Genomic DNA, 12,359 nt, shown 5'->3' with positions numbered 1-12,359 from the left:
ATTACGGTAATATTGCTTCTTCATTGCTTATTTGACCCCTATGACAATCATTAAGTGTTGTACCACATGATTCTTGACAAATGTATATCTTATTTTATGTACGCTGAGAGAATATGCACCAAGACAAATTCCTTGTGGGTCCAATCACACTTGGCCAATAAAATTGTATTCTATTCTATTCTACATGGAAATGAGGGTGGTGGAGATGGTGGCATGGAATTGTTGCTGCTTAGAATTTAATAGCAGCAAGTGGAGTTGATAAAAGCTGGAGGAAACCTTTGCACCCCCCACCCCTACCAGTTAAAAATTGTCATTCCATTCCATTCTTGTTCAGGTTCCTGCAAGTTCCCCTCATTAGGGAAAAATGCGAGAAAGAGAATTTTAAGTTGGAAATAATAAAACAAGTTTATACTAAATATAGAGTGCTGGTGAGACCACATTTGGAGTACTGTGTTCAGTTCTGGAGACCTCACCTACAAAAAGATATTGACCAAAATTGAACGGGTCCAAAGACGGGCTACAAGAATGGTAGAAGGCCTTAAGCATAAAACGTATCAGGAAAGACTTAATGAACTCAATCTGTATAGTCTGGAGGACAGAAGGAAAAGGGGGGACATGATTGAAACATTTAAATATGTTAAAGGATTAAATAAGGTCCAGGAGGGAAGTGTTTTTAATAGGAAAGTATACACAAGAACAAGGGGACACAATCTGAAGTTAGTTGGGGGAAAGATCAAAAGCAACATGAGAAAATATTATTTTACTGAAAGAGTAGTAGATCCTTGGAACAAACTTCCAGCAGACGTGGTTGGTAAATCCACAGTAACTGAATTTAAACATACCTGGGATAAACATATATCCATCCTAAGATAAAATACAGAAAATAGTATAAGGGCAGACTAGATGGACCATGGGGTCTTTTTCTGCCGTCAGTCTTCTATGTTTCTATATTTCTATGTAAACTTGCAACCTCATTCCCATGTGCTTCAAGTACCACCTTCATATTTAGCTGTGCACAATTAAACCCTCCATCCTGTCCCATCCCCTCCACCAATCAGATGTGCCTGCTCGCCGCAGTCTTTTCATGCTTTGCAGAAATGTTTGTTGGTTGTTGCTGATATTGTCTTGTTCTTCCTTTGCCAGAGATCCCCAATGTGCTGGCTGCAACCAGCACATCTTGGATAAGTTCATCCTGAAAGTCCTTGATCGACACTGGCACGGCTCCTGCCTCAAGTGTGCAGATTGCCAGATGCAGCTGGCAGAACGTTGTTTTTCCAGATCTGGAAGTGTCTATTGCAAGGAAGACTTCTTCAAGTAGGTACAGAAGAGCTATCCAAGATGCCTTGGAAGGCTTGCAGGACTACTGTTTGGCTGGGGGGGGGGGGGGGGCAATGGCCTGAAATACCCTTGTTTTGGAGGGTGGCAAGAGGTGTAATTGAGGGATGGTATAATGGAGTTGTTAAAAGGCCCAGCTAAAAAGATGCTCATTTAAATGTCAGTGCAGTCCGAAAATGGAATTGCCTCTGGCAAATTATACTGAGTGATGACTGAGATCAGACTTACAACATCTTTGAAAATACTATTGCTATGAGAAATTGATAATCTTTTATCGTGATGCTATGATGATTTCTATATGTAATGCTATTTTGGAAGGGTATTCTTAATGCAATATAACTTAGGATTTTAATCAAGAGTACCTGTTCCTGTCTTATATTGGAAAGGTGGGGGAATGTATTTGATTTGGATCCTCTAGTCCAGTGTTTCCCAATCTTTTTTGAGCTGCGGCACATTATTCACATTTACAAAATCCTGGGGAACATTGAGCAGGGGGGTGGGGGGCAGGGGACTAAAACGGTTTGGACAAAACCCCCCTCTCTTCCTCCCTTTCGCCCTATTTCTCTCTCCCTCCCTCTTTCTTTCCCTCTCTCTCTCCATCCCTCTTTCTATCTTCCTTCCTTCCTCTCTTTTTTGCTCTTTCTCTCTCCCTCCTTCCCTCCCTCTTTGCCTCTGCCTAAGAGGCAGCAGCCACATTCACCCCTTCGCCCTCCCAGGTGTCCATGGCGCTCAGCGCCCGGCCATGCGCCTCCCCCGCCTCCCAGTACCCCACCCGACTTCTACTTGCAGGAATGGGTGGTGGGGCGCCATGAAGGGCAGTGCTTGAAGGACACCACGGTGCCGTAATTGTCATCACGGCGCAAAGCCATGCAGTCCCGGATCACTCGCTTCTCCAACCAGCAAGCCGGCTGCCTGGGAAAGCGGCGCGCTTTTTAAACACGCGCTTTTCAAACGCAGCGCTTTCCTGGGCAGCGCCTTTGCTGGCCGGAGAGAGGAGCGATTCAGGACTGCGTGGCTTTGCGCCACTTCAAAAATTTCTGCGGGGGGGGTGGTTTCCTAAAGGCTGTGCGGGCGCACGCCCACGCAGCTTAGAAGCAACGGTGGCCGACGCCCTCCCACCGGGCCCCAAAAGCTCACTTGCCGTCACCGCCAGGGAAGCTCCAGCCAAGCTGGGCTCATGGCACACCTGACTAGGTCCCGCGGCACACTAGTGTGCCGTGGCACACTGGGAATCACTGCTCTAGTCAACATTTTCTTGGTGTTGGTTATTCAGGTTGTTAATTCCATGTGCCTTTCAATTGAATTTTCTTGCTTTTTTTTCTGTACTGACCCATATAGGAGGTCCCACAATCCTATTCCTTTAAGATAGAGTCCCTTAGGATGCTTGGACCATCTGCTTGGTCTTCTGGTGCTAATTCCTAAATAAGCCTGGGGCTGGGGAAGGGAGGAGAGGAGGCAGGCAGGAGAGAGCCCAGGAATAACATTTGTTCATAAGTCACAAGCCCTGCGTTAGAAGGGGAACGGTAACTGTAAGGGAGAGTAAAACACTTGGAGCAAACATCCCGCTCGAAGAAAGCTTAATCCAAGACATCCTCCAGCATTTACCAACCCCTTTTGCAGTGAAAATGAATTCTTTGGAATTAACCAAGCCCTGATTTACTTTGTGCAGCTGCTTTGCCCCCCCCCCCCCAGGGAAAGTCTAGGCATGAGATGAGTTGGCTGGAAGAAGGGCATGGCCTCTGAGATCTGTGCCAAGGAACTCGGTGGCCTTGATAGTTTGGCAGGCAGCCAGGTTGCATCTAGGACTGGCATGAAAAAAAAAGTAGGTAAGGTATGTCCACTCTGGAATCAGTGGGGGAAAGGCCACCTAATCCACTTGGTTATTTTGATGGACAGCTCCAATTATTAACATTTTGGGTCTTGGTACTCTATTTAATATTTATTTGAATGTAAATTAACAGAAAATAAGTACTAGTTCACTAATTATTCCATCTGTAAAGTAAATAAATATTTCTAGCCTGTCGCTAATAAATAACTAGTTTCTTCAGAATTAATTGTTTACAAAGGTAGTCTAGAGCTATTTGATTATTTTACAGAACTGCAGAAAAAAAATAACGTGCGTGCTTAGGTTTTGCTTTGTGTTTAGTGGGGCACTGCTATCAATCTGTCATAATCCAGATTATTTATTTGCATAATTTATATCCTGCCCAAGTATCCAAACCTTGAGCAGCTCACATAAAAACATCATAAATATCATAAAACAATCAATTTAAAACAACAGGGATCATTAAAGTAGCACAGCACATCTAACGAAGCAGCCCTCCTGAATTCTAAACGCGCCAGCCCCATCTACAAGGTTTTATAGCTCAAAACCAACATTGAGACATGGAAGCAACCTGGTAAAGCTGTTGATATTTCCCCCCTCTGTGCTGAAAGCTCAGTTAGACCTTAGAAAAACCCAGAATTGCATACTTACACGAACAGAACTCTTGTAAAAGTTGTGCATATGTTTGCATTTATCAGATATTCTTGCAAATGCTAATCTTGGGGAGGTCCAATGACTACATAGAAATGTTATTCTTCAGCATCAATATGTACCTGTGGCCAGAGTTTTCTTAAAACCTTTTCCTCTCTGTGATCACTCACAGTCACTAAAGGGAAAGACTTGCTTTTAAAAAACTAACAGTAAAGATGTTCAGGAAACTACCCATAGCAAAGCTTAGGCCAGTGATGGCAAAAAAAAATTGGCTCATGTGCCAAAAGGGTGTGTGTACATGCGCTAGGGTGCATGCACATGCCCACACCATTCCCTCCCCTCACACATGCGCACCTGCCATGCAGCCCTCTGTACATGCTCACCAGCCTGCCACTACACATGCACCCAGGCCTCACTGAAGCTTGGAACATTGGAAAAAATGGCCCAACGGGCAAACCAGAAGTTCGGGAAAACTGACTTCCAGTTTTCCCATTGTGCTGGGTTTTTTTTGCATTTTGGGGCTTCAGGGAGGCCTCTGGAGGGCGAAATGGCCTTCCCCAAGGTGGAAAAATCAGCTGGAGATGACATAAGGCAATGCCTTGCATACCCTCCGATATGGCTCTGCGTGGCACCTGTGGCATGTGTGTAATAGGTTCACCATCACTGGCCTAGGCTTTTGGGTGATGATTCACAGTATCCTAGAAACATAGAAACATAGAAGACTGACTGCAGAAAAGGACCTCATGATCCATCTAGTCTGCCCTTATACTATTTTTTTTATTTTATCTTAGGATGGATATATGTTTATCCCAGGCATGTTTAAATTCAGTTACTGTGTATTTACCAACCACGTCTGCTAGAAGTTTGTTCCAAGGATCTACTACTCTTTCAGTAAAATAATATTTTCTCATGTTGCTTTTGATCTTTGCCCCAACTAACTTCAGATTGTGTCCCCTTGTTCTTGTGTTCACTTTCCTATTAAAAACATTTCCCTCCTGAACCTTATTTAACCCTTTGACATATTTAAATGTTTCGATCATGTCCCCCCTTTTCCTTCTGTCCTCCAGACTATACAGATTGAGTTCATTAAGTCTTTCCTGATACGTTTTATGCTTAAGACCTTCCACCATTCTTGTAGCCCGTCTTTGGACCCGTTCAGTTTTGTCAATATCTTTTTGTAGGTGAGGTCTCCAGAACTGAACACAGTATTCCAAATGTGGTCTCACCAGTGCTCTATACAGCTGGATCACAATCTCCCACTTCCTGATTGTTATATCTCTAGCTAGGCAGCCAAGCATCCTAGTTGCTTTTCCTACTGCCCGACCACACTGCTCACCCATTTTGAGACTGTCAGAAATCACTACCCCTAAATCCTTCCCTCTGAAAGTCTCCCACTTGCCCAATTTTCTCTAGGTATGAATCTAAAAACAGAAATGCTCTTGTAAAGTAGATTCCCAAGTACACAAAACATACAGATTGCTGGTCAGATGATTTATATATGTAGGGTAGAATCAGCCCAGCTCAGTACACAGGTGAAAGGAAAGCATAGCCTAGGAAATGATGGCCCCTTCTCTGTTTTCCATTATTTGGCTGTATTGCTTGATATCAAAAGCATCTGCCTAATAAGCTTTCCTCCCTCCCTTGGCAGGCATTAGCAAGGGAAGAACATGTGACTGAGCAGATGCTGATTGCAGAGATCCTTTGAAGTCACCACGTAGAGTTCGTGGTTGAATGCATGCAGGGGATTAGAGAAAAGAGAGACAGACAGACAGACAGGGAGAGGGAGAGTAATAATTTTCTGCAGATTTATAGTGTTTCATGATGATGATGATGATGATTTCAAGATGCAGCTTTTAGAGTTGTTGAAGGGATGTTGATAATAAAAGAGAAGGTATTCCTAATTTGAATGATTAGCTTGATTAATATGGTTAAACATGAGGTGGCAGCATCCAGAAATGGGAAACTAAGCATAGGAGGTAGGCTAGTATCATTTGGGAGTTCTCTCTTACAACGTATTTACTACCTGTGTATCTGCTTATTAACTGCAGGGGATTTTATTAACTGCAGATGATCTTGCAACTACTGGTAGCAGCATAAAGGCATGCCATCACTCCCACCCTATTTCAATTTGCTGGCACTGTGTAGACCAGGTCCAACAATATAGAAAGGAATGGGAAGAAGATTGTACATGCAAAATGTCTTAATGGAAATGCCATGTTGCAGTTATGGGCATTCAGAGAGCCTGTTGGATACACGGTAAGCAAAGGGTAGATTACCCTAGAAGAGTAGAGGAGGAATATGTGGGTATGGGGAAGCAAGTGAGGGATCTCCAGAAGGAAGATTAAAAAAAACACAAGTGAAAAAAGAGAATGAGGTGTGTTACATACTGTTATGTACTAAATTTGCAGAGCCACCACTGATTGGCCAATATAGTGATGCAGAAATAAACGGCCGTCATTGGCCAGCCAGTTTCAGGGAAGCCCTTAAAAGCGACTTCCCTGCAGCTTGCTGCCAGTTTGTTTCTAGTAGGAGCTGATTCTCAATAAAGGTGCTGAACTGTTCTACATGTCGACTCCTCATTCCTGTGCAAATCAAACAGGGTATGTGTGCTTTCCCCCTTGATTTAGGGATCCTGGTGGTAAATAAACAGGATGTACAATTTATGTAGTGTTTGACAATGGAGCTGGTCTTGGGTTTGTGAGCTGAATCCCCCAGAGATTTTCTAAGCAGAAATTCTTGTAGCTTTTGGATTATTTACTCATCAAGCCTGCTGCCAACCCAAAGGGGGAGTTCTAACAGTGGACCTCCCTCCCTTTTAGGTGATCTAAGTAAGCCACTCTTACCTTTGCTCCCTCATTCCATAATGTGCTCATTATGTTCCTCTGCTAAGCTATAGCATTTGCAATAAATCATCAAGCCATTATTTTTCTCTTTCTTGGTCAAATTTCTAAACTGCTTCTCAGCTTTTGCATCACATGGACACAGCATCTAATTTGGCATTTCTTGCATAAAACTACATGGCTTACTTCTTCATCTCTTGTTCATGAATAGTCTTGCTGTCATGAGGAAAAGGGTGTGTGTGTGTGTGTGTGTGTGTGTGTGTGTGTCTGCTAGTTCCAAATACAATTCATTTCCTCCTTCTCATTCCTCCTTGTCTCATTCTGCCCTACCCAAAGTTGGGGTTTTACATATGTTTCTGTCTCTTCCTTTAATAGATTCTCATTGCAGTATTATTTTTATTTCTCCTAGATATTTTGTCCATGTTTGGTCTCACTCTGGTCAAACTCTAGAAAGAGAGGTAGAGAGATAGATAGAGCGAGAGGGAGAGGGGGAGATAGATAGATAGAGAGAGAGAGGTAGATAGATAGATAGAGAGAGAGACATAGAGACATAGAGATAGATAGATAGATAGATAGAGAGAGAGAGGTAGATAGGTAGATATATAGATAGATAGATAGAGATAGATAGATAGATAGATAGATAGATAGATAGATAGATAGATCAATCAGTATCTCTAGGGTGGACCCACAACTCCACATTTGAAAATTTCTTTTTCAAATGTGTTAAATTTTATTTCTCTTTGTTAGTTCTATGGATCACCTCCCCTTTTGAATATAAGTTAAAATAACTCAATTTATATTTTACAAATAAAAGAACACTTTTTCAACAGTGACCAATATACGTCCTTACAAAGATTATCATAATGATGGGATCCCCAATTATAACTTTAAAAAACATTTAAAAAGCCAACTACGATCTCATAGTCACTGACCTCTCATCTCTTGATTGGCAAATTCTATGTCCTGGCTGTAATAGTACTGAAGATCATTATAACATTTTTTTTGTTTGAAGTCAAAAGAATAATTGAACAATACATATCACTTATAACCCCTAAAACCAGAAATCCCCCCCCCCCCATAACAATAAGAAAACTTCAATTTTAAAAAAATGCTCATTGGTGAAAAATAAAAACTGGCTACATGGTTAACTTTAAAAGTCACTACAAAACCTTTTGCCACAAGATAAAGACTGAATGCACCAATTACCACAGCAAACAAGAGGAAAATATTCCACCTACACCTTCTATAATTTTGTAAACAATAAACTTAAAGACTCGAGATCCACCCAATGCCCCAAAAGACCTAACAATAAAGACTGTAATTTGACCTGATGGATTATGTGCCTACTTCTTTAAAAAAAAATCCACTGCCATAGCAGAACCTCTAAGCACAATCTATCTTTCATGACCAGCTCCTTACCCAACCTATGGTCTTTCCTATCTTCAAAAAAGGAGACCTCAGCCTAGTTGAAAACTACAGACCAATCTCATTGTGTTGTGTCACCTGCAAAGTCATGGAATCAATAACAAACCAATCCATTACCCTCCACTTAGAGTCAAACAACCTAATCTCAATAACAATTTGGTTTCACAAAAAAATTGTCCTGTAATCTGCAACTCCTACATGGCAAAAACATACAATTCGACCAGGACAAAGCAATAGACACAATTTACATAGACTTCTGTAAAGCTTTTCATTCAGTGGCACACAACAACCTACTTCTAAAACTAAATTCTTATGACATTTCCCGAATCCTACATAAGTGGATAACTGTATTCCTGTCAAACAGACAACAAGTAGTTAAGATAGGGAGCACATTATCAAACCCTGTGCCTGTTTACAGCAGTGTCCCCCAAGGCAGCATTTTAGGACCTACACTCTTTATACTTTACCTATATGTCCTTATAATAAATGCTTATTATAAGCAACTGAATTCTCTTCGCCAATAATGTTAAACTATTCAACATCACAGACAATACTGCTACCCCTCAAAAAGATCTTGACTATGTGTCAGAATGATCAAACAATTGGCAACTCTAAATCTCAACCAACAAATACTCTTTCTTGGCAAAAAAATGAGAACACAATATACAAGCTGGGCAACATGACCTCATAGACGACCCACACTCTGTCAAGGACCTTGGAGTAAGTGCTTGATCTAAGTGCCAAAGCTCACTGTAACAATATTGCCAAGAGTTGTAAACCTAAGCTTGCGTAGCTTTTTCTCTGGTAATATTGTACCTCTAACTACAGCATACAAAACATTTGCTAGACCAATTCTCGAAGACAGCTCATCTGTCTGGAACCCACACTGCATATCAGATATAAATACAACTGAGAGAGTCCAGAGATATTTCACAAGAAGAGTTCTCCACTCCTCTGCTTACGACAGAATACCTTATGCTGCCAGGCTAGAAATTCTGGGTTTAGACAACTTAGAAGTACGCTGCCTTCGGTCTGACCTAAGCATAGTACATAAAATTATCTGTCACAACATCCTACCTGTCAATGACTACTTCAGCTTCAACCGCAATAATACACAAGCACACAATAGATTTAGTACAAACTTAAGGTAAACCACTCCAAACATGGCTGCAGAAAATACAACTGCCGCATGAATCCCAGCGACCGTTTAGGTCCCACAGAGTTGGCCTTCTCCGGGTCCCGGCCCCGACCCTCTGGAATCAACTTCCCCCGGAGATGCCCCCACCCTCCTTGCCTTTTGAGACTCCTTAAAACCCACCTCTGCCGTCAGGCATGGGGAAATTGATTCCCCTGGGCCATTTCCGTTTTATGTATGGTTTGTCTGAGATGTATGACTGTTTTTTATATTAAGGGTTTTAAACTGTTTTTAATCATTGGATTTGTACTGTTTTGTTGTTGTGAGCTGCTCCGAGTCTTCGGAGAGGGGCGGCATACAAATATAATTAATAATAATAATAATAATAATAACAACAACCACAACAATAATGATGATGATGATGTTGATCCTGGAATGCACTACCTGACTCTGTGGTTTCACCCCCAACACACCATAACTTTAGCCTTAGACTTTCTACTGTTGACCTCACTTCATTTCTAAGAGGTCTGTAAGGGGCGTGCATAAGTGCACCAACATGCCTACCATCCCTGTCCTGCTGTCCCCATTTATTCATATCCATTTTCTGTATTTATAATCATGTTTATATGTGTTAAGCTTGACAAATAAAAAAAACAAGGCCCCAATTCATATATCTTTGTAGGATTTTCTATGGTCTGATAAAAAAACTACCTTATTTCCACCTGTAATTTCAATATTTATTTCTCCTGTTTTTCCACTGTTCTGCCTCCCCGGGTACCCAAATTCTTAACATCCAACTTATTTCCTTGCTTTTGGTAACAATCCTGAAATGAGTGAAATGGCCCCAATTTCAGTCATTTCCCCCAACTTTACTACAACTCCTTGGTTAGATTCATTGTTACTACATACATACTTAGTTATTTACTTATTTATTGACTACTTAATGACAAAACGCTATCGGCCTTGAGTTCAAATAAATGATAGACATGAATAAAAGGGGGAGAAATGGAAACCAGACTGCTTTGCAAATTCACTTCCCCCTTCCTTAAAGGAATCTCAGTTCCAGACAATGATTCTCTAAATCCATGCCTGTTTCTCCTGAAATGATTCCAAAATGGCTGACCCTGTAACATGTGCAGCCTTTACGTCTATCTGCAGGGGTCTTCCATAAAATGTCTTTACATATGGCTGCAGGTAATACTTTTCTCTGGGAGTCTATAGCTTTTTAATCCAGCAGTTAATATCCCTCTCATTTTATCAGTTATTTGGATCTCTCTGGAGAGTGGGAATGGAAGTAAAAAAGTGGCTGCTTGATTTGCTGAGCATAACTGCATGTTTCCTTTTAGTTAAAACCTCTCTAATGGCATTACATAAGCCAGTTTTAAAGGAAGTAATGGCTCTCGTGTGGGCACCAGTCAGCATAAGCTTTAGAGCCAATTCCGTATTTAATTCAATGGAATAATATTGTTGGACAAATAAGCATTAAATTGTCATGAAAAATGAAATGTATATAGGAGAGAGAAAATGGTTAAAGCTGAGGAACTTTTCTTACAAATACAATTCTATTGGTACAACTATTGCTGAAATGTTCCCTTTACCTGGTTCATCTTGTCAAGCTTTCTCCTACATAATATCTGGCTATTTCCTGCCCTCATGTATAGCAATAAAATATTACTTCTGATTTAATATTCTTCAGCACATATGGAAAGCAGATAAAGGATCCTTCTTCCCTATAGTTGTTCTGTCGGGCTCTCTGGTAGAATCCTCCCAAAAATTCATAGGTACCAATTTCAGACACACACACGTTTGAAAATTCAAAACAATGTTCTTTATAATGAAAATTCACTTAAACCAAGCCCTCTTTTGGTACAGACAAGAGCACTAGTCTCCAAACAAACTGGTACTTTGTACAAGTCCCTTATCATTTCTTTGATACTTAGCTTGCAGCTGTGAGGCAATCCACAGTCCTTCTTCTTTCACAAACTGAAACACACTTTGCTCTGGTTTAGTTTCAAAGCGGGGAAAAATCAGCACACAAAAAGTCAAAGTCAGTAAAGTAGTCACGAAACACAACGATCAGATAATCCAATACTCCACAATGGCCAAACCCACAGGCTGCTATTTATAGCAGCCTCACTAATTACCACAGCCCCACCCAACCACAGGTGGCCTCATTTTCTTTGATAATAATCTCTCAGTTGTTGTTGCCTATGCATCGGTCTCCGCATGCGTGGCTGTATCATTAGCTCTTGTTCTGAATCCAAGGAGGAGCTAGATAATTGATCTCCTTCTGAGCTGTCTGCCCCACTCTCCTCCTCCCTGTCACTCATGTCTTCTTGGTCAGAGGAGCCTTCACCAGCAGATTCCACCGGGGGCAAAACAGGCCTTCAGCATGTGGATGTCTCCCCCACATCCACGGTCCTTGGGGCAGGAGCAGGGCCAGAGCTAACTACAACAATAGTGATAGAATCTATCCTTGTGATGTGGGTACTTTTGAATTTTGCAGTACAAATTGCTTTATTGTCCCTTTTCTAAGGACCTAATATTACCTCTGATATTGTTGGGACCTGATTAATTTTTCATTGCCCGTTGAGGGTATGAAAATGTTTTGAATTTAGTTTTGAATGTAAATGCCTTATTTGAGTTTAAAACAGTTGTTTTCAATTCAGTATGGGTTAATTGAATAATTTCAGTCTTGAAGCAACTGCTTGAGACACAAAACACTTCCAGACAGTGTTTGGAATGCAAAATTATTGTTCCAAGGTGCAAAATGGGGCATTTTAAATTCAAAACTGTTTGAAACTAGAGCATTTTGTACATCATTCTCTGATTCCTTATGAATGACTGAAAACCAAATACTGTACCATATCACACTCCAAACCACTAGGTTTTCTTAGTCCAAATTGCTAAGTTTTGTTACTTATTTGTTAGCAAGTAAAGTTGTTGTTAGTCACGAATTGTGTCTGACCCATTGTGACCCCATGGATATCATTTCACCAGGTCTTCCTGTCTTCTACCATCCTCAAGAGTCCATTTAATCTCATGCCAACTGCTTCAGTGACTCCATCCAGCCACCTCATTCTCGGTCACCCCTTTCTTCTTTTGCCCTCAATCTTTCCCAGCATTAGGCTCTTCTCCAGTGAGTCCT

General features: G+C 41.2%; 1 protein-coding gene across 1 annotated transcript in view; it reads left to right on the top strand.

Annotated features, from left to right (window-relative positions):
• The window catches only part of LOC139155349 (LIM/homeobox protein Lhx4-like), a 103,560-nt gene that overhangs the window by 64,343 nt on the left and 26,858 nt on the right, over positions 1–12,359 (top strand). Inside the window, exon 2 of the mRNA XM_070730484.1 lies at positions 1,144–1,314. Within this exon, the coding sequence (XP_070586585.1) occupies positions 1,144–1,314 (171 nt within the window). The remainder of the gene's footprint in view (positions 1–1,143; positions 1,315–12,359) is intronic.

The sequence above is a fragment of the Erythrolamprus reginae genome, unplaced genomic scaffold (assembly GCF_031021105.1).
Source record: "Erythrolamprus reginae isolate rEryReg1 unplaced genomic scaffold, rEryReg1.hap1 H_12, whole genome shotgun sequence".
NCBI lineage: Eukaryota > Metazoa > Chordata > Lepidosauria > Squamata > Dipsadidae > Erythrolamprus > Erythrolamprus reginae.
Note: the sequence above shows the minus strand (reverse complement) of the source record. Positions and strands in the feature narration are given on the sequence as shown.